The 19,985-nt window shown below is 57.7% G+C and overlaps 1 protein-coding gene across 9 annotated transcripts in view; it reads left to right on the forward strand.

Moving 5' to 3' along the window:
• CRHR1 (corticotropin releasing hormone receptor 1) overlaps positions 1 to 18,349 on the forward strand; it is a 53,249-nt gene extending 34,900 nt beyond the window's left edge. For 4 of the 9 annotated variants that reach the window (XM_058445095.1, XM_058445096.1, XM_032163956.2 and 1 more), the window contains 9 exons: positions 11,113 to 11,219; positions 11,992 to 12,112; positions 12,327 to 12,480; positions 12,789 to 12,849; positions 15,670 to 15,742; positions 15,986 to 16,071; positions 16,248 to 16,383; positions 16,541 to 16,582; positions 17,153 to 18,349. In XM_058445095.1, the coding sequence (XP_058301078.1) occupies positions 11,113 to 11,219; positions 11,992 to 12,112; positions 12,327 to 12,480; positions 12,789 to 12,849; positions 15,670 to 15,742; positions 15,986 to 16,071; positions 16,248 to 16,383; positions 16,541 to 16,582; positions 17,153 to 17,293 (921 nt within the window). In that variant the 3' untranslated portion in view covers positions 17,294 to 18,349. Of the gene's footprint in view, positions 1 to 3,291; positions 3,378 to 11,112; positions 11,220 to 11,458; positions 11,546 to 11,991; positions 12,481 to 12,788; positions 12,850 to 15,669; positions 15,743 to 15,985; positions 16,072 to 16,188; positions 16,384 to 16,540; positions 16,583 to 17,152 lie in introns of those variants that run through there. The other 5 variants (XM_032163949.2, XM_032163952.2, XM_058445097.1 and 2 more) reach the window with 4 other exon arrangements.
• Positions 18,350 to 19,985: the final 1,636 nt, after the last annotated feature.

Below are 19,985 nucleotides of genomic sequence, written 5' to 3' on the forward strand. Positions count from 1 at the left end.
TTCCAGGAGGAGGCACCAGTTCCTGTCATGTCCACTTCCAGAGTGATTCTCATGTCTGGCCCTACCTGCCCCCACTCCCCAGCGCCACTGCCAAGCCTCAGGTTTCAGATCTGAGTCGGTCACTCCTTCACTTGGAATCCACTCTTCTGTGGCCTCTGTGGTCAGGCCCGTGCTCCTGGGTGGGGCCGGCCAGGCTGTCTGTGGTCATGGCCCTGTCGCCCTTTGCAGACAGCCTTGGCCACCCCCCGTGAGTTCCCTCTACTCCCGTTGCCAAGGGTTACTTGACAGGCTCCAGATAAACATTTTCAGCCCTCAGTGCCTGGGCACACACTTCACTTGCTGGCCCTGCCTGAAGTGGCAGCCCAGGAGTCCTAGATTCTCATTCCAGCTGCATCTGCAGCTGGTTAAGGAGCCCTTGGCACAGACCTTCTGTGGGCCTCAGTTTCTCCGCCTGCAGAATGGGTGGGAGGATTGAGTGTGGTGCCCTCTAGGCTCCCCCACGCTTCCCTCTGTGATCCCAGGAAAGGAGCTGGGGTGATGGCCCCTCGACATGGGGTCAGTCTGTGAGGGCAGGGCTGGAAGACCCCTTTCCAGGTGCCCCCAGCGCCAGATGAGGTGGAGCACGCCCGTGCAGTCAGTCGCAAGTGGGTACCCAGAGCTGCACCTCATCATTAAGCACTAATTAATCCATTTACTGATGAGTTGCTGCCAGGGCTTCTAGGCCTTCTCCCTAATGCCCTCCCTCCTGCTGCATCCGATCTTCAAAGGGATGGGAAGCATTTCCAAAAATATCCATTTTCCCGTGATTCTTCGGGAGGCCTGCTCAGCTCAGCAATTAAAGACAAGGAGGTCGCATCCTCCCTGGCAACGTCTCCCTGCTTGTTGGGCCTGCCTTCTTTCGGATCACCTCCTTTCTCCCCGTCAAAGCCTGCTCCCTCTGGGTGACCCAGCCTCTGGTGGGACTCCTGACTCTCCCCCACATGTCAAGGGGGGCAAGGGTGTTGACAAAAGGGGGCTCCTCCCACAATATCCACCGGTACCCTTTGATGGGGACAAGTGACACGCTCTGAGTCTCATGTAAGGTTATATAAATACAGCTCCAAGACAATAATAATAAAAATAACAGCCAACATCACATGCCAGGTACAGTTCCAAGCACCTTGTGCATGTTAACTAAAAATACTCAACTCTTGATGTAGGAGCCGCTATTCAGATGCTCTAACTTACAGAGGAGGAAGCTGACAGGTTTCGGGATTTGCCCAAGGTCACACAGCTAGTGGAAGGTAGTGCCAGGATTTGACCCTAGGCTGTCTGGGTCCAGGGGCCACGCTCTTAGCACTACTCCATGCTGCCTCTTAACTCGAGAACCACCCCACCCCATCCCACCACCCCCGGGCCCCTTCCAGCCAGATCTCTGTCCCAAAGCCCCTATCCCTGGAGGTATTTCAGAGCAGCCTCCGGTCCCAGGACTTCCCAGCCATGGCAGAGACACTGGGTTCCCCTGGTTCCTCGCCTCGCCCTCCCCTCAGACCTCCATGAAAACCCACTGGGTGAGCCTCAGCCCTCTGCTAACTCATCCCTCATTTGGCAATTAGGAGAGAATCAGCAGCCTCTTCACCAACTCCGCCCAAGGGCCTGAGGCTCCCCGAGACTGCGGTCCACTGACATGGAAGTGCTTTAAAAATCCATTTAGCCAGATCTCCCACTGGCCAGCTGTAGCTGAGCAGCTCCTCAGCAGGGGGACCAGGGAGGGGAATGGAGGGGAGTAGAGCAAGAGAGGAGGAGAGGCCACGCCTACCTTTCAGCCCTGGAGGCCAGGACGGGCTCCCTGTCGTCACCTTCTTGTCCTGATGCTGCCAGCAGAGGCAGCTCCCAGGCTGGATTGTCCCTTGGGGATCAAGCAGTCCAGCCCCTCCTTTTATAAATGAGAAGGGGTCCCCAGAGGTCAGTCATGCAGCACGGCAGCAGCTCAGCTGGTCCCAGGGCCCCAGCCTCTAGATCCTCACAGGGTTCTGCCCCACAGGGCTCCAGACTCAAGGACTGGGACGCCAGCAGCTTTCCCAGCCCTCTTCCAGCCCCAAGGGCCAGTGAGAGCCACAGGAAGGCCTACAGCGAGGGAGGCTCCAGGGGAGATACTCAGGGCTTCATTTCTCTGCCAGGCAGTTCTGCCTGAAGTCAGAGCCAGAATTAACTCAAGGAAGCATGTTTAGAGCTACTGATGCCAGAGCCGGGTACAGGGTGGGGTGGGGTGACTTCTGCCAGGAGAGAAGATGAGATGGAATTTAGAACTCACTCTGTCCCTTCCCAGCTAAGTTTTAGGACCCTGGAGCTCAAGCCTGGTAGGCATGAAGGAGGGTGAGGGGAACACGTTGGGCAGCTCTGCCCATCCCGGGGCCCTAAAGCCAGGCGTCAATTCAGCTCACAGGGCCCCTCCCTATCTCCTTAGAAGGTGACAGGTTCTGGGCCACAGTCCAGGCCGGTGGCTGCGCAAACCTCCATATGTCCCTGGGCCACTCTCCTGCCTTCTTCCTTGAGTGACATGGGCCAGGCTAGGAGCAGCTGTGGCAGACCTGAGTGATGACATCTCCCCACACATGCCTGTCACCTGCCATTTTCTGTCCAAGAGACCTCCATCATGGATGTTCCCCCCACCCACCGACCACGACCTTCCAACACAGGCCCGCTATGGGGAAGTGCCACCATGGGGACCTTCCCCAAGATCTGCCCCGTGAACTCTGAGTCCCCACGTGCAGCACGGCCAGTGAGGACCTCCCACGGCAGCCTCTGTGAGATGGCTCTACCACAAGAAGCCCTGTCATGCCACCTGCCACGTGAGCTGTCACCGCATACCCTTCCACTGTGTCATGCCCAGCCTCGTGAAAATTGACTCATGAGGTCTCACCATTTTTTTGCTGTCTTGCAAGACCCCTGAAAAGGAGATTTCTCAGAAGAGCACCTAGCCGTCATCTGCCACCACATAACGACTTGCAAAGAAACAGCCCAGGGAGCTGGCCAAGCCTGTCCACGGGCCAGTCCTGTGGGCATGATCATGCCAGCTTGAGTGGGCAGAGCCGGGGGAGCCACCAACCCCTGCTGGAGGCCAATGGGCAGAAAGAGGCAGGAAGATGGGGGTGGTAAGGAAGCCCCTCTCCCCAGCTTCACTCCACAGCACCCAGCCAGCAGGTGCCTGTGCTGGCGATCTACAGATCCACCTACGCATCCATCTGGGCCAGGATGGTCAGGCAGGGGCCTGGCTGCCCCGCCATCACTGCCTCTCTCTTCCTTTTCCAGACAATGGCTACCGGGAGTGCCTGGCCAATGGCAGCTGGGCCGCCCGCGTGAATTACTCCGAGTGCCAGGAGATCCTCAATGAGGAGGTGAGGCTGAGCCGAACAAGGCTGCCCATATGGATGGGGGGTCCAGGGTCCCCAGCAGAGTTTTGTGCCTGCTACTTGGAGTCAGGGCGCCAGAGGCTAATGTCAAGGCCCTGCCCTAGCGAAGCTGACTGGGGAGCTGGAGCTGTCGACTTGGAAATGGCCCGTGAGCAGGCGCCCTCGAGGGCAGGCTGGACCAATGGGGCACTGGGCAGGCTCTGATGGTGATGAGATGGGTCCTTGTTCCTTCCTTCCTTCTCCCTGTGCTCATCGGGCAGCCGCTTGCACTGGGCATGGGACTGTCCTGGGGGTGCAAAGGGAGACCAGACTCGGTCACAGGAGTCCCACCCTTTTCCACCACACACGCCTGAGAGATACATCTAATTCCAGCCACAGGGCTGTATGGGAACCAGGGACAGGATGGAGATAGCAATGCAGTTTGAGAAAGCCCTTGGAAAGCCTTTTAAAATGTTAAATGTTTTTGAGCAGATACTGCTTACACAGAATTCAGAAGGTACAAATGGGAATACAATGTCCCCTCCCACCCGGTCCCCAGCCACTGGATTCCCTCCCAGAGGCAACCATTTTGCCAATTTCATAAGTGTCCTTCCAGAGACATTCTCTGCATACACAAGTAATTATGTATATGTATTCTTTTTTGTTTTTACCTGAATGTTGCATATTATACACACTGTCTACACCTTGCTTTTTTCATATAATCATCTATCTTAGAGATGGTTCCATATCAGTACATAAAGAGCATCTTTATTCTTTTTGCATTTGCATAATATCACAAAATGTACCATAATTTATTTAAACCAGTCTTTATTCTCAGTCTTCAGTTATTACAAATGGTGCTGCAATGAATAATCTTTGAAGGGTGATATTTGGCAGAGGCACAAATATATCTATCCTGGAGCTGCTGCTGCCCTCGGTCTCTCCCACCCTGTCTCCTTTCCCACCCGACGCTTTCTCCCTCGGTGCTGAGGAAGGCGGGGGTCAAAGGGCAGAAGGGGGGATACCCCAGGCTGTCTGAGGGCCAGGGATTCTGATTGTGGAAGAGAGAGACTGACCTAAGCAGTCCCAAGAATCCCATCGCCTAAAGATCAGAGCTGGAAGGGACCGTGGAGACTCTCCCTCCCATCTTGAGGTTCCCAGACTTGCCTGGTTATAAGAATCGTCCAGAGGCAGATCACGTGAGGTCAAGAGTTCAAGACCAGCCTGTCCAACATGGTGAAACCCCATCTCTACTAAAAATACAAAATTAGCCAGGTGTGGTGGCACACACCTGTAATCCCAGCTACTCGGGAGGCTGAGGCAGGAGAATCGCTTGAAACCAGGAGGTGGAGGTTGCAGTGAGCTGAGATTGTGCCATTGCACTCCAGCCTGGGCAAAAAGAGCGAAACTCCATTAAAAAAAAAAAAAAGTGGGGCCAAGTGCGGTGGCTCACGCCTGTAATCCCAGCACTTTGGGAGGACGAGGCGGGCAGATCACGAGGTCAGGAGATGGAGACCATCCTGGCTAACATGGTGAAACCTCATCTCTGCTAAAAATACAAAAATTAGGCAAGCATGGTGGCGCATCCCTGTAATTGCAGCTACTCAGGAGGCTGAGGCAGGAGAATCACTTGAACCTGGGAGGCTGAAGTTGCAGTGAGCCCAGATCGTACCACAGCACTGCAGCCTGGCGACAGAGCAAGACTCTGTCTCAAAAAAAAAAAAAAAAAAAAAAAAAATGGAATCTCCCAGAGCACTTGTCCAAATACAGGTCCGAGGGCCACACCCAACACCTAAGAAATCACACAGTCCAAGGAGGACCTGGGAATCTGTGTCTTTCATGAGTGCCCCAGGGGAGCCTTCTGATGGGGCAAAAGTGAGAAACTCTAATCTAGTGCAACCCGTCCACATTACAGATGGGGAGATTGGGGCCCAGAAAAGGGGAATGAGTCACACAAGGTCACGTGGCTCTGGGAGATTCCTTTTTTTTTTTTTTTTTTTTGAGACAGAGTCTTGCTCTGTCGCCAGGCTGGAGTGCTGTGGCGCGATCTCGGCTCACTGCAACCTCCGCCTCCCTGGTTCAAGTGATTCTCCTGCCTCAGCCTCCTGAGTAGCTGCGATTACAGGGATGCGCCCCCATGCTTGGCTAATTTTTGTATTTTTGGCAGTTAAGTCAGAGCCCGGAACCCGGAGCTTTGGAGCCCAGGCTCTTCTTTGCCCACTGCCAGGTATCTGGCGTGAAACAAAGTTAACGGAGAAAGAATCACTTTCCTTCACCTATAGCTCCCACCCCGGCCCAGCAAGCTTTGGTTAGCCCCACCCCTGGCTTCCTGGCCTCAAGTCACTGAGCTAATGCGGGTCTCTGCTGTCTCCTTCCAGAAGCTGCAGCTAGGTCAATGCCTAGCTTAAAAGAATCTTGAGTTCTTCCACGGTGCTGCTCTGGCAGGGCGAGGGGCTGCCTGGCATCTCAGATCCCACAGGCCAGACCTTTGGGTGGCATTCAAGGCTGGGGTGGGTTGGTCAGGCTCCCCGATGATCTGACCCGAGCAGGGAAAGCCCTCAGCTTGCTAAGCCCCCACACGGAGAGCCCACCTGGGAAGTCTTGGGATTGGGAGGAGGGCTCCTCCTAGACTGGGGGAAAGAGGTGGGGTTCCAGGTTAGGAGACTTAGCTGGGCCAGAGGAGATGGCCTTGGGTGTCGGGCGGGGGTTGGGAGTGGGCAAGACCGTTCAGGGATGTGGGGAGCCCGTAGCCTGGCACACAGTAGAGGAGGTGGGAGGAAAGGAAACAGGGCTGGTGCTCAGAATAGTGGGTCAGTGCTGTCAGTGACTCAGGACCACACGCCATTGCACAGAGGGATGGTGTCCAGGAGGCACAGCTAAGCCACGAGGTCAGGCTGCAGGCTGCACTGTCTGTCCCAGCTTCACGCCCTGCACTCAACCCTCCTGAGGGTCAGGCGGGTCTTTGTGGTTCACCTGTCTCTCCTGCTCTAATACAAGCCCCTTCTTTTCAGTTGGCTGATGGGGACACTCGGCAGCCCCCATTTTCCCCAGCACCCTTAAAAGGCCCAACGGCAGTAGGTTAGCCACCCTCAGCCTGCCCTGCAATGCCCACCCCTGCCAGGACAGGGGTCTCTCCCTTTGTCCACCAGCAGGGTTAGGACAAGGAAGAGGATCGGGAGCCTGGTCTCATCAGCCCCCTCTTTGCATTGCAGTGGGAATAGCACGGACCTTAGGGTTTGAGTTTCAACGGGAACCTGCTGCATGACCTTGAGGAAGCAACTTAACCTCACCAAGTTCCCAAAAATAGTGGCCAGGAATTCAGATCTCTGCTCTCTGGAGATGGAAGGGTGGTGTTGGCCTGTCTTGGCCTATGGGAGACGTTCCATTCACCTGCCGCCCCCTGTCTCTCATCTCCCCTGTGAGGTCAGGGGAGGTTGTAGTGTACACCTGGGGAAGTGACCCGCCCCACTCCCCAGCCCATACATGCCTGGCTCTGCCACCTCTTTCCTCTGCAGCCCCTGCTGGCGTGGTGCCTAGCACTCTGGGTAATCGATTAATTTAATTAGTGAAAATGCCATTCCCTTCTGCCAGCCCCCAGCCTCGCCAGACCCCTCCCAGAACTGCAGAGGAAAGTATCCAATTAATTGAGTGGTAGGTTTCTCAGCTCTGGGCCTGGGCTAAGCCCTAATTAAGCTCCAGTGCCCTGGGGTATTGCAGATAATGGATTCGCAGAAGTCTGCCTGTGAAATGGGACTTGCGAGGGCACCCAAAGGCCACGCACCCCAAGAGATCTGCCCGCAGCCAGCACCACCAGGGGACAGGCCCCCAACTGTTGCATGCATGGCTGGCCCGGGGATGGCACTGAGCCCCCAGCACCACCCCTACACCTGCTGCCCGTATCAGCACCCTCTCCTCCCCCCACCACCTCCCGCTACTACTGTTCACTCCCTTCCCCCCCCCGTCCGACCTTCCCCCACCCTCCCGACACTTGCACACACTCTATCCCCTTTCCCCACGCTCTGCTGAGCACAGCAGCCTGGGCCTCAGGCACAGCCCAGGAGGGCACACTGTGGTAGGACATGAAACGGACTCTGGGGGTCTGGGTTTGTGGACCAAGGTTCACTGCTCACCGTGTGGGGAGAGGTGAGCGGTGGTTGGACCAGGGCTTCTGAACTGTAAAGGTGCTTTTTCCTAAAACCAAGCTCCGATTCCGTGGGCCTGGCGTAGGGCATACATTCCACTTTCCTCAAGATCTCTGCATGCTCTTCTGTGTGCTGTTGCTGGGCCAGGGGCTGCCCTTTGAGGATCGAGGGGCTGGAGTGAGTGCCCACTGCAGGGTAAGAGGAGTAGCTCTGGAAGCCTTGGTGGAGAGGAGGTGCCAGAATGGAGTGGGCACCAGTAGGGAGCTTGGAAGGGAGGTCTCATTGCCACCATCCCAGAGAGGCATCAGGACGGGTCTGGCACTACAGCGCCTGGGACGAGGTGGTGTCCTGCAGAGAGTCCAGTCAGAGTCAGCCGGGCACTAATTCCTTATTCAATTCAGGTCACTGAGGCTACAGCGGAGTGGCCTCTGCCAAGTACCACGCTGTGCCACCCTCCTTAGGGCGGGGTGCCTGCTGGTCTTAGGTCTCCAGACTGGACGGAGATGGAGTGCTGGTCAGGGCCCCAGGGGTAGCTGTGCCCATTTGTCCTTCGGACATCCCAGCTGCTTTGCTGTTATCATGGCCGTTGGTTGGGGTGTCACTGGCTGTCCCTGGGGGTGCTGCTGACTCTCCTCTCCAGGTGTCACTGGCCACCTCTCAGGGTGTTCCTGGGTGCCTCTTAAGGCCTTGCTGTCTCTCTAAATACTGCTGGCCAGAACTCTGGTTGTTATTGGAAATGTCACAGTGTCACTGGCTTCTGTCTGGGTGTCGCAGGATGTATTTGTCTCAGGGTATCAGCAGCCATCCCTCAGGCTGTCTCTGCAGCTGTCTTCTCAAGCTGTTTCTCAGGTTGCATCATGCTGATGTGGCCGATGAGAGACAGGGCTTGAACCCAGCCCAGGCCTGACTGCTCGGGGAGGCACACTGACACTTTGTCCCCCGGGAATGGTTTGGCCTGATTCTCCCTCTCGGGCTCTTGGAGAAAAGCCCTCGTGGGTGCTATCCTCCTGGCAGGAGGTCCCCCGAGGCTCCTGGGCCCAAAATGGAGTGAGACCACCCCAGAAAGTGCCTCTGCTTTCAATTCCTGCTTGTCCCCCAAGAAATGTCCCAGGGGGCCGGACACAGTGGCTCACGCCTGTAATCCCAGCACTTTGGGAGGCCGAGGCAGGTGGATTGCCTGAGCTCAGGCATTCGAGACCAGCCTGGGCAACATGGCAAAACCCCATCTCTACCAAAAAATACAAAATATTAGCTAGTCATAGTGGCACATGCCTGTGATCCCAGCTACTGGGGAGGCTGAGGCGGGAGAATCACTTGAACCCAGGAAGCAGAGGCTGCAGTGAGCCGAGATCCTGCCACTGCACCACTCCAGACTGGGCGACAGAGTGAGACTCCATCCCTCCCCCACCCAAAAAAAGAAATGTCCCTGGGAAACAGGGAAAAGAGGGATTTCAAAGCCAGGCAGACCCAGGTTCCAGATGCTGGCTGCGTGGCGTGGCCAATTATTCAGTCTTCTACGGGAAGAACTGGGATGAGAGGAGCAGTCTCCAAGGGCAGCTGTGGGAAAGAAAAGCAGTGGCGTCTGCAGAGCTCCTGGCACAGTGCTCAGCATACAGCAGGTGCTTGATAGATAACTCCTCCCCACTCCAACCCCAAGGGCCCGGTACGGCCTGACTCGGGAGTGAGACAGGGGCCCTGGCAGGCAGCAGTGAAGGGTCTCCCTGCACACTGCGCTCCTCCCGCCCATCCTGGGCCTGTGAACAAGGCCGGGGTGTCATGCCATGCTCGGCTCCACACATGCTGTCATTACCCAGGGGCTTCTCAGCATGGATTTGTGGAAAATTTAATAAAAGGATATTAAATACCAGCTCCAGACAGCCTGTGATGTGTGCATATCTTCCGGAGCCTCCGGATTGAGGCATCTGCCGCCAGGCGCTCAGAGACCCTCCCCACTTGCACAGGTGATAGGTACCCTCTCCTCACTCCCCTCTCTGTCTCTCTCTCTCCTGCCTTCGTTTACACCTCCCTGGATCCCAGTCCTTTGGAGGCTGGAGTTGCTAATGTAATTACCTGCCATGTTCCAGAAAGCCTCTGCCTGGAAACCAGCTCCGAGAACACAGCTTCTGTAGCAGCCTCTGGACCTGAGAGGTTCCCCAGTGAGGATGCCCCTTCAGAAGGGCCTTGGTGGCCGGGCGGAGCTGGGCATAGGGTCTTGGCTTCTCCTGGGATGCCTGGTGGATAGGGCTGGCCTTGATCTCTGGTTTCATGTGGGTTCTGTGATTCCAACAGGAAGGCCTGGAGTAGCTCCTTGGTGGCTCTGAGAGGATGATGAGGGCCATTGTGAGCTCACCGTTTCTCAGCACTTGCATGTCACCCGCTTTTGTGCCTCATGATCATTCAGCCCCACCCCAGAGCCTGGCAACGGGGAGGGAGGGAGGTGCAGCCAGGGACCCCTCCCTTCTCAAAGCCACCTGCTTTTCAGCACCCATCTTTCCTTCCTTCACTCACACACTGCTTCGACTTCGTGTCAAGCTCTTGGTTTCTAGGCCCTGCTTCTTGGGACCTATAAAAGTGTGGATGGGGGCTGTGCTCTTGGGAAGGAGTCTGCAGAGAGCGGGGCATGGGGACTGACCAGTCCCCTATTATGGGCTGGGGACCTGTTTGCAGCCTTCGTATCTTGCCAATCTGCATGTGCAGGCAAGAGGTGGTTTTGAAGTTGCGCGACCTCCAGCGCGTCAACATAACCTCTGTGCTGTTTTCCTACAAAATAAAGTCCAGATGCCCTTTCGGCTCCCCCCATGGGGTTGCCCTGATGGTTTAACACGATAACAGATATGAAAATCCTCTGTAAATAGGAAGGCTTCCCCACTCTTGGAACTCAAGATTGCTGTAAAGAGGAGGGCAGTGACCTCCATCAGTATATTAAATTCATTAAGAAATAAACCCGGGGAATGTGTTACAGTCCTGGGAGAGGATCCTGCTCACTCTGCACGGATGATCCCCTTGGGCCAGGGATGGGAAGGCCCGGGAAAGTGAGTTATGGAGCCTAATGAGACTTTTCTATGGTTTCTGCTGATTCTGTGGATGCCAGAGCCCAGCAGCTGCCCGGCCCCTCCTCGCTCACAGGAGCAGGAGGCGTTGCAGCAGGAGGGATTTAGGGGCAGCCGAGAAGGTGGTGACTCAGTTCAGAAATGGGTGGAGAAGAGAAATCCCCAGAGTTTGGTGTCTCTGCAGCTGAGAGGTCCACCTGGTGTTCCGACCGGGTGGCAGCATGGGCAGATGCGAGTGTGAGGGCGCACCACATGCGCTTGTGCATGGGGGGGTGGGGGTCCATGTGGAGTGAGGAATCCCACGCGATGTGGAGATTCAGTTTGACACAACACGGAGCAGTGAACAGAGCATGGGATTCAGGGACAGACAGAGCCTCAAACTGGACGGCGTTGCCCTGCAGCGAGGCCTGACCCGCAGCAGATGCTCAGGAAGGGGGAGTGGCCCTTGAGATCATGACCCGCTCCATCCCAGCCACCCCCAGGCGATGTCCTCACAGAGCAGCTCCCATCCAGCAGAAGGCTCACCTCTGCCCCTCTCTCCTGCTGCAGAAAAAAAGCAAGGTGCACTACCATGTCGCAGTCATCATCAACTACCTGGGCCACTGTATCTCCCTGGTGGCCCTCCTGGTGGCCTTTGTCCTCTTTCTGCGGCTCAGGTGAGAAGACCCCAGCACTGCCTCCTCCTGTCCCCAGGCCCTAGAGCAGAAGCAGGGTGGAGAAGTGAGAGGAGCAGCTCTAGGTTGGGGTGGGGGTTGCTGGGAGAGGGTGGCTGGGGCTGGCTTATCTGAGAGTCTCAGGCCTCTGGGAACCTCTGGCAGAGCCGCTCTGCCCCCTCCCCAGTAGCTGCTGGAATGGTGGGGAGGGACAAAGCTTATCTTATGTCACCCATACCCAGGCCAGGCTGCACCCATTGGGGTGACCAGGCAGATGGAGCCCTGGAGGTGGGGGCTCCATGGAGTGGTGCCCCATTTCAGGTTCGAAGGTACCTGGGCCCCAGCACTACCGCCAAGGATGCAGGTGGCAGAGCCGGGGATGGGGATGGTTGGGATCAGGAGCCGAGCATCAGGGCTGGAGGCTGGGAGCAGGGCTGACCCCTGTGACTCTCCATCCTGGAATGGCAGGGAGTGGAAGCCACCCCCAGGGGAAGCGGGCATCGCCAGGAATCCAGTTGCCCTGGTCCATGGAGCACAGGCTCCATGGAGTGCCAGGCTCTGCCTGGGGCTTATGTCTGGGTGGGCTGCAGGCAGGAAGGGCTCCATGGGGCATTAGGAGAGCCTTGCTGTCACCTCGCTGTGTGACTTGGCCAGTCAGCCCCACCCTGTGCCTCAGTTTCCTCATCTACACATCTGGGCTGGGGTGATGTGGGTGGCCTGCCCCTCATCCTCTCTCTCCTGTCGCTCCCATCATCCACCCGCCCTGCTGCACCAGGAGCATCCGGTGCCTGCGAAACATCATCCACTGGAACCTCATCTCCGCCTTCATCCTGCGCAATGCCACCTGGTTCGTGGTCCAGCTAACCATGAGCCCCGAGGTCCACCAGAGCAACGTGGTGCGTCCTGGCAGGGGAGCGGGGAGCAGGTCAGGCCAAGCCCAGGTCAGAGGAGGGGACCAGGTGGGCCTGCCCTGCAGAGGAGGAGCCCACAGAACAGGAGTGGGATCCCAGGGTGTGCCCCATCCTGCCTGGGGGAGGCCCAGGCCCAGGCCCAGGGTTTGGTGCCGCCCCTGCCCCCCATCATCATCTCTGGTTGGGGGTGGGGTGGCAGGGCTGGTGCAGGTTGGTGACAGCCGCCTACAACTACTTCCATGTGACCAACTTCTTCTGGATGTTCGGCGAGGGCTGCTACCTGCACACAGCCATCGTGCTCACCTACTCCACCGACCGGCTGCGCAAGTGGATGTTCATCTGCATCGGCTGGGGTGAGCTGGGCAGCCACCTCTCCAGCCTGGGCAGTGGCGGCCGTCGGGCTGCCCTCTCCTTCAGACTCAGTCCAGCGGGCTGGGGGGCCTGAGGGATGGAGGTCGGGTTGGGGTGGTAAGGTGTGCACCATAGCCCTCTGCTCCTCTTGGGGGTGGGGGGCAGTAGGAGCACCTTGAAGGAGGTGTGTGAGTTTGAGATCCACCCTGGGTAACCCCAGACCCCCTGGAGCCTGGGCTGCACTGGGGTCCTCCAGGCCCACATCCCCAGCCCCCGCTGAGGGCTCTGTGACAGCCCATCTCTCCCCCAGGTGTGCCCTTCCCCATCATTGTGGCCTGGGCCATTGGGAAGCTGTACTACGACAACGAGAAGTAAGTCATCTCCTTTCCCTTCCTGACCCCAAGGTTTAGGCTCCCAGCCCAGCTTGGTGACATTCCCCACGGGCATTGGCCATGCTGGCTTTTTCCCCTCAGGACCATGGTTTCTGCATCTATAAAGGGAGAGATCTGGGGACTGGACTCATTCAGAGGGTCCCTGCCTGGGCTCTGCCTGGGTGGGGCTGGACAGCAGGACCCAGCCTCCTTTATCTGCCTTGAGCTTACACAGGAAGCAGCCTGGAGCCAGACTGCCTAGGTTCAGAATCGTGGCTCCATCTTTAAATAGCTGTGTGACCTTGGACGGATTACTGCAGTGTGCCTCAGTTTCCTCATCTGTAAAATGGACATGCTACTGCCTCAAAGGGCTGTTGTGGGGTGATATGAGTCCATCTATATTAAGCATTTAGAATAGTTCCTGGCCTGTAGAGTAAATGCTATATAAATGTGTTCTATTAGGCCGGGCGTGGTGGCTCACGCTTGTAATCCCAGCACTTTGGGAGGCCGAGGCGGGCGGATCACGAGGTCAGGAGATCGAGACCACGGTGAAACCCCGTCTCTACTAAAAATACAAAAAATTAGCCGGGCGTGGTGGCGGGCGCCTGTAGTCCCAGCTACTCGGAGAGGCTGAGGCAGGAGAATGGCGTGAACCCGGGAGGCGGAGCTTGCAGTGAGCCGAGATTGCGCCACTGCACTCCAGCCTGGGCGACAGAGCGAGACTCCGTCTCAAAAAAAAAAAAAAAAAAAAATGTGTTCTATTAATATTAAGACATCTTAGTAAAAGAGTCCATGAATTTAATAGAAGTGGACCTAGATGATCTCAGAGGCTTCTTCCAGCTCTGAAGTTCTTTGGTTCCTTATGAAATGGACTCAGATGTTTCCAGTCATGCCTCGAAACTTGATTTCTGCTGCAGTGGAGCTCAATCTTGGCTCACATTAGAATCACCTGGAATGCTTCAAAAAGTACCAATGCCCAGGCTTCACCCCCAGAGAGTCAGGTGTAATTGGTCTGGGGTGTGGCCTGGCACCCAGAATTCTTTTTTTTTTTTTTTGAGACGGAGTCTCGCTCTGTCGCCCAGGCTGGAGTGCAGTGGCGCAATCTCGGCTCACTGCAAGCTCCGCCTTCCGGGTTCACGCCATTCTCCTGCCTCAGCCTCTCCGAGTAGCTGGGACTACAGGCGCCCGCCACCACGCCTGGCTAATTTTTTTTTTGTATTTTTAGTAGAGACGGGGTTTCACCATGGTCTCGATCTCCTGACCTCATGATCCACCCGCCTCGGCCTCCCAAAGTGCTGGGATTACAAGCGTGAGCCACCGCACCCGGCCACACCCAGAATTCTTGAAAACTGCCCAGGTGATTCTAATGTGCAGCTCAGATTGAGAACCACTGAGAGAGAGGAGGGCAGAAAAGGTGGACATGGATGGCAGGGGAGCCCCAGGACCTTCTTTGCCAAGCAAGTGTTCCCAGGAACCTATCTGACTGACTGACCTGGCGTCCAAGTGGCCTCCACCACAGTGACAAGCCCTCTCCTCCCCCACGGAGGGGAGGGGGCCTGCACAGCTTCATTGGGCTGAAGGAGGAGCCTGGAAGATTATCTTGCGAGTTTATGAGGTTGACTCCCTCCTGACTCCCTCCTGACGGACTCAGGCTGGCTGAGGCCTTGGGAGGCTGAGGCGGGCGGATCACTTGAGGTCAGGAGTTTGAGACCAGCCTGGCCAACATGGTGAAACCCCGTATCTACTAAAAAAAAATACAAAAATTAGCTGGGTGTGGTGGTGCGCACCTGTAGTCCAGCTACTCGGGAAGGCTGAGGCAGGAGAATCTCTTGAACCCAGGAGACAGAGGTTGCAGTGAGCCAAGATCGTGCCACTGCACTCCAGCCTGGGCAACAGAGTGAGACTCCACGAGTCTCAAAAAAACAAAGCAAAACAACAACTGTTTGGGCTAAAGGAGAAAGTGAGTCTGAGCGGCTCTGAAGCCCCACCTGGTGGTGAAAATTCAACACTGCAACAGAGAGGATCTGGGTATGAGAAACCAGAAACGAACTTGCAGACCAGAGGCCCAAGGACTGGACCCGGCCTTCAGAAGCTGTGTGTGGCCAGCATGGTGTTTTCTGAAAACTCGATTTTGTAGCCAACCTTTAAAAAATCCAAAGGTTTCATTTACAAATCTCAATTTCTGGCTTATGAGATCTAGCCACTGGGGGTCATCATACCCACGAGGACATAAGGGCTTCCAGTTTGTCTGGTCCCCACCCACTCCCCAGGCCTCCCTGGAGCTTGCTGGAGGGACACTCGGGAAAACGCAAAGCAATTACCTCCTGCAGCAGGTAGAACCTGTGCAAATGTTCCTCTCAAGGTTGTTCAGGCTGCGACTGGACAGATTCAGGCTGAGATTGCGAACTGCTGGGTGCCCACTGGGTGACAGGTGTGGTACCACTCCCACCAGCAGCCCCCCAGAGGGCATGCTGGGCCTCAGCCACAGCCAGGGGACCGGGCGGAGGAGCCGAGGATGCAGCCTGCGTGTTGGGCCCATGCCCGTTCCCGGCCACTCAGTCCTTCCCACTGTCTACCTCCTGCCCCGGTGCTTGCTTCCAACTTTGTATCTCATCACAGAGGATGCTGTCCGTTCTGCAGATGGGACAATTGAGGCATGGCAGTGAGATCAAGTGACTTGACCTTCTGCCAGGGTTGGAATTGGGACATCTACCTCCTGGCCTCCAGCCCCAGTCCTGTCCTGGCCAAGCACTGTCCCTCCCCATGCCATCAAGGCGGATGCAGATGACCCCTCCTCCCCTTTCCTCTGTCGCCTTCTAGGTGCTGGTTTGGCAAAAGGCCTGGGGTGTACACCGACTACATCTACCAGGGCCCCATGATCCTGGTCCTGCTGGTAAGAACCTGGATAGGGGCAGGAGACAGGGCCCAGTGGGGAGGGGCGATCAGTGCCAACAGTGGACAGAAAGAACCCCTCTGCTTAGAGGTGGAGGCCACCCAAAGAGGGGGTATGGGCCAGGGATGTGCAGGTGCTCATGACGAGGAGGGAGAAAACAGCAGGAGCACTGAGGCCAGAGCGGAGAAGCCTGGGTCCCCAGCCTCTTGCACACTCTGGCCCGCTGGTGTGCTCAAATTGCAGATCAATTTCATCTTCCTTTTCAACATCGTCCGCATCCTCATGACCAAGCTCCGGGCATCCACCACGTCTGAGACCATTCAGTACAGGTAACGGGGTACCGCCTTCCTCAGGCCTCCCCCTGATGAAACCCCTGCTCCCCATGCCTCTCATGTGCCAGAGACCTGCCACTCCCTCCCCCGACCTGGCCCTCTTTGCTGAGCCAGCAGGCAGCCCATCCTGGGGTGGGCTGTGACTCGGAGCCTCCCCACCCGCCCCACCCCAGGAAGGCTGTGAAAGCCACTCTGGTGCTGCTGCCCCTCCTGGGCATCACCTACATGCTGTTCTTCGTCAATCCCGGGGAGGATGAGGTCTCCCGGGTCGTCTTCATCTACTTCAACTCCTTCCTGGAATCCTTCCAGGTACAGCCCTGGAGGGGCACACCGGCACCTCCTTGGGTGGGGATTCTGCCAAGCAGAGGCCTGGAGGGCAGGAGGCCAGGGAGAAGCAAGGGGCAGCCTAGAGGCCGGGTGGGCGACACCTGCGGCCGACCTTTGACGCCTCCTCTCTCCTCCCCAGGGCTTCTTTGTGTCTGTGTTCTACTGTTTCCTCAATAGTGAGGTGAGGACCCCGGGGCCCTGCAGTGGGGCTCAGGGCTGCGAGGCCTGTTGGGTCTGGCGATCGTCTAGAGCCTTCTCTTCCCCTCCCAGGGCTGCCTCTCTCCCTCCCTGCTCCTAGGTCCCTAGGGGGATGTTGCTGGGAGCCCCAGGCCAGCCCTTCCCACCTGTCCACTCCCACAGTGACAGCCCCCTCCTTTGCTCTCAGAGGCCGCTGGCACCAGGCTGGAAGCCAGAGCTCATCTTCGATGAGCTTGTGAAAACTAGGAAGGGCTGAGCCCTGGGCAGGGACACGAGTGGGTCGAGGGCAGGGAGCCTTCATGGCGAAGGCCATATGGCACCTTCGTGTGGGTTAGAAAAGGGTGCCGCTTCCCCAGGCCATTTGAGAAACCTGTTCCGAGAAATATGCAAAGCAGCTGCGTTAAGGCTGTGAGTGTCGTCCCCTACTGAGGACTTCCGTGTACTCAGCTGACCTGCACAGCCGCCGACCTGCACAGCTGCTCATGGCGGCCCAGGGGAGGGAGGGGGTCCTGAGCCCCAGGCTCAGATGTCGTGCTCCTCCCTGTGCCCACAGGTCCGTTCTGCCATCCGGAAGAGGTGGCACCGGTGGCAGGACAAGCACTCGATCCGCGCCCGAGTGGCCCGCGCCATGTCCATCCCCACCTCCCCCACCCGTGTCAGCTTTCACAGCATCAAGCAGTCCACAGCAGTCTGAGCTGGCAGGTCATGGAGCAGCCCCCAAAGAGCTGTGGCTGGGGGGATGACGGCCAGGCTCCCTGACCACCCTGCCTGTGGAGGCGACCTGTTAGGTCTCATGCCCACTCCCCCAGGAGCAGCTGGCACTGACAGCCTGGGGGGCCGCTCTCCCCCTGCAGCCGTGCGGGACTCTAGCTCATGAGTGGAAAGTCACCTACAGGACTAGGCCGGGCCCAGGGCCTCTGGCTTCCCTGCCCAATCCTCCCTGGAGAAGGGACATGGGAATGAATGGAAATGGGGCACTGGACACCTACAGCAGCACGCGTGTCCCTCCAAGGCTGTCTTCTCCCAGAGCACAAGAAGGCCAGCCCACTGGGGCCTGGGGCTGCCCTCGGCAACTGTGGGGAGGCCATTTGCTGCCCTGGGGCATCATGGGCAACTCGTGACAGCCTCTGACTCAGCATGATGACGCCTCTGGACCTCGGTGATGCCTTCCGACACCACTGGGAACCAAGGGCCCTCGCTCAGGAACCCTGGAGACAGAAGTCAGTTGTCATCATCAGACGTGCGGCCACAGCATTAGAGTCACCCAGGCCTCCAGAACCTCACTGGCACTGTGGCACTGCCACCAGCAATGCCCTGCCTCGCTGCCTTCACCCCGAACATTTACTACCCTGCAGGCCAGGCCAGCTTCCCCTCACTTAACCACCCCACACCAGTCACCTCCTGCTCCTTTTCCTCTTTTGTGAGAAGATGAGGGCTGGAGGGGGCAGAGTGGCCTGTGAGCAAGAGCCAGGGGCATCCCAGTCCCAGCCTCTGGGGCGGAGCTTGTAAGCCCGGATGGCCTCTGGGGCAGGACCACTAGCTAAGCCAGCCAGGAGAAGACCCCTGCCCAAGTGGCTCTTGGGACAACATGCTGCTTACACTCCAGGTGTGGACCGGCCGCAGCCCCCACCGACCTGCCCGTGTCCAGAGGGACTGGACAGCCAGGGCAGGGCTTTGGGGGGCACTAGAAGATGAGGGTGTCGGCTGTGAGGCGGGTGGCTGGTATAAATAATATTTATCTTTTCAACCAGCATTTGTGAAGGCCTGGACTCCACAGGGGGCTGGATGGAGAGGGTGTCTCACAGAGGTGGGGGCCGCTTCCCAGTTTTCAGGGGCTGCTGTGTCGCTGAGAAACCTGACCGCACTCTCACCCCGGCAAGGATGGTGCCAGGAGAGCCCCTGAGGGCCGGGAGAGGGGTGAGGGCAGGAGGGAGGGCTTCGAGGAACAGGTGGGTCTGGCCAGGGCCCCCTTAGTTAGGGACAGCTTGTTGTGAGGAGGTGAATTACAGGGAGAGGAGGACCACGGATAGGGATGCAGAGGAGGGATACCATGGGTCAGGGGAAGGAACAAAGGAGATGGGAGTGTGTCCCAGCCCCAGGCAGGAGCTGAGCTGAGGGGTGGGAAGCAGAATTAGGACACTGGGCCACTGGACAGGCTGTGAATGCAGCTGTATCCGCTAGGGCCCCCCCAAGAAGCCATCCCTGAGACCCTGAGGTTTCTTGTGCAAACTCGAGGGAAGGGGAGTACAGAGAGGACAACAGGGAGTGAAGCCAGGCAAGGAAGGCAGGGGAAAGGGGGTGGGGCTAGAGGGGGACACAGTAGCCTGTGAGCAAGAGACAGGTATGCCCCAGCCCTGGCTAGTGCCGCTCTGAGGTGGGCGGCACACTGTTAGGCTCCCCTGGCTTGCTGGCTTCAGTGCCCCCAACTCCAGGCCAGAGCTTGTATAGCCCTGGGTGGCCTCTGGAGCAGGACCAACACTCCAACACTGTTGTGGGCGCCTGGAGCTTTCTTCCGCTGGGGAAGCCCTCCCTCATCCCACCCAACAGGTGAGGGAGCTGGGGTATTTATCCACCATCTCCCATCAGCTGTGGGTTGACGGCTGCTCCCAGGGGGACATGAACTCTTCTGCATTCCCACATCAGGCTACAGAGGGCCAGAGAGAGTTCTCGGGCACAGCAATGCGCAGGTGGGTGGAAGCCAGTGTGCGCTGCATTGGAGGGGCAGGGGGTGTGGGTGGAACACCAGAACTCGACACAGGGCCCCACTGCAGCCCAGGCCTCGTCTCTGGGTCTCTCTAACCAGGGACGAGAGCCCCATGGGTGGGGCGTGTGTATGCACATGTGCACTTGTGCACCCAGGCGCACACAAGAGCTTGCAGTGTCAAGACACCAGGAACAAAGGCGACGCAGTGCCGAGAGCCCCGCAGCTCCTGCTGAGGGAGGGAAACCTCCGGTTTCATTGGGGAGGGCCTGGGCCCGGGGGTAGCTAAGGATATCCTTGAAGGCCCTGTGGGGTACTCTGCTCTGCCAATTCTCCAAGCTCTGTGCCCTGAAGTAGAGAGATGGGGTGGGGGACCCAGGGATCACCATGACAGAGGTAGGCTGGAGGCTTCCAGAGCAACGTGGGGGATATTGTGGGGAGTGGGGAGAAGCCCAGTAAAGGGTCCTGGCTGCCTGGAGAGACGAAGTGACCTGAGTCTCTAATGGCCACAATGGAGACAGCTTTCCCAACTCTGCCTGTCACCCAGTGAAGGCGGAGGAGTGAGAAGGCGAGGCTTTCCCGAGACAATGCCAGTGGGGATGGGATGAGGGGCGCACCCCAGGGGTGGAGGAGCCGAGAGGGTGGGGGTGAGGGGAAGACAGGGAAGGGACGGTACAGACAGGAA

This window comes from Hylobates moloch, unplaced genomic scaffold (assembly GCF_009828535.3).
Source record: "Hylobates moloch isolate HMO894 unplaced genomic scaffold, HMol_V3 SCAFFOLD_10, whole genome shotgun sequence".
Taxonomy (NCBI): Eukaryota; Metazoa; Chordata; class Mammalia; order Primates; family Hylobatidae; genus Hylobates; species Hylobates moloch.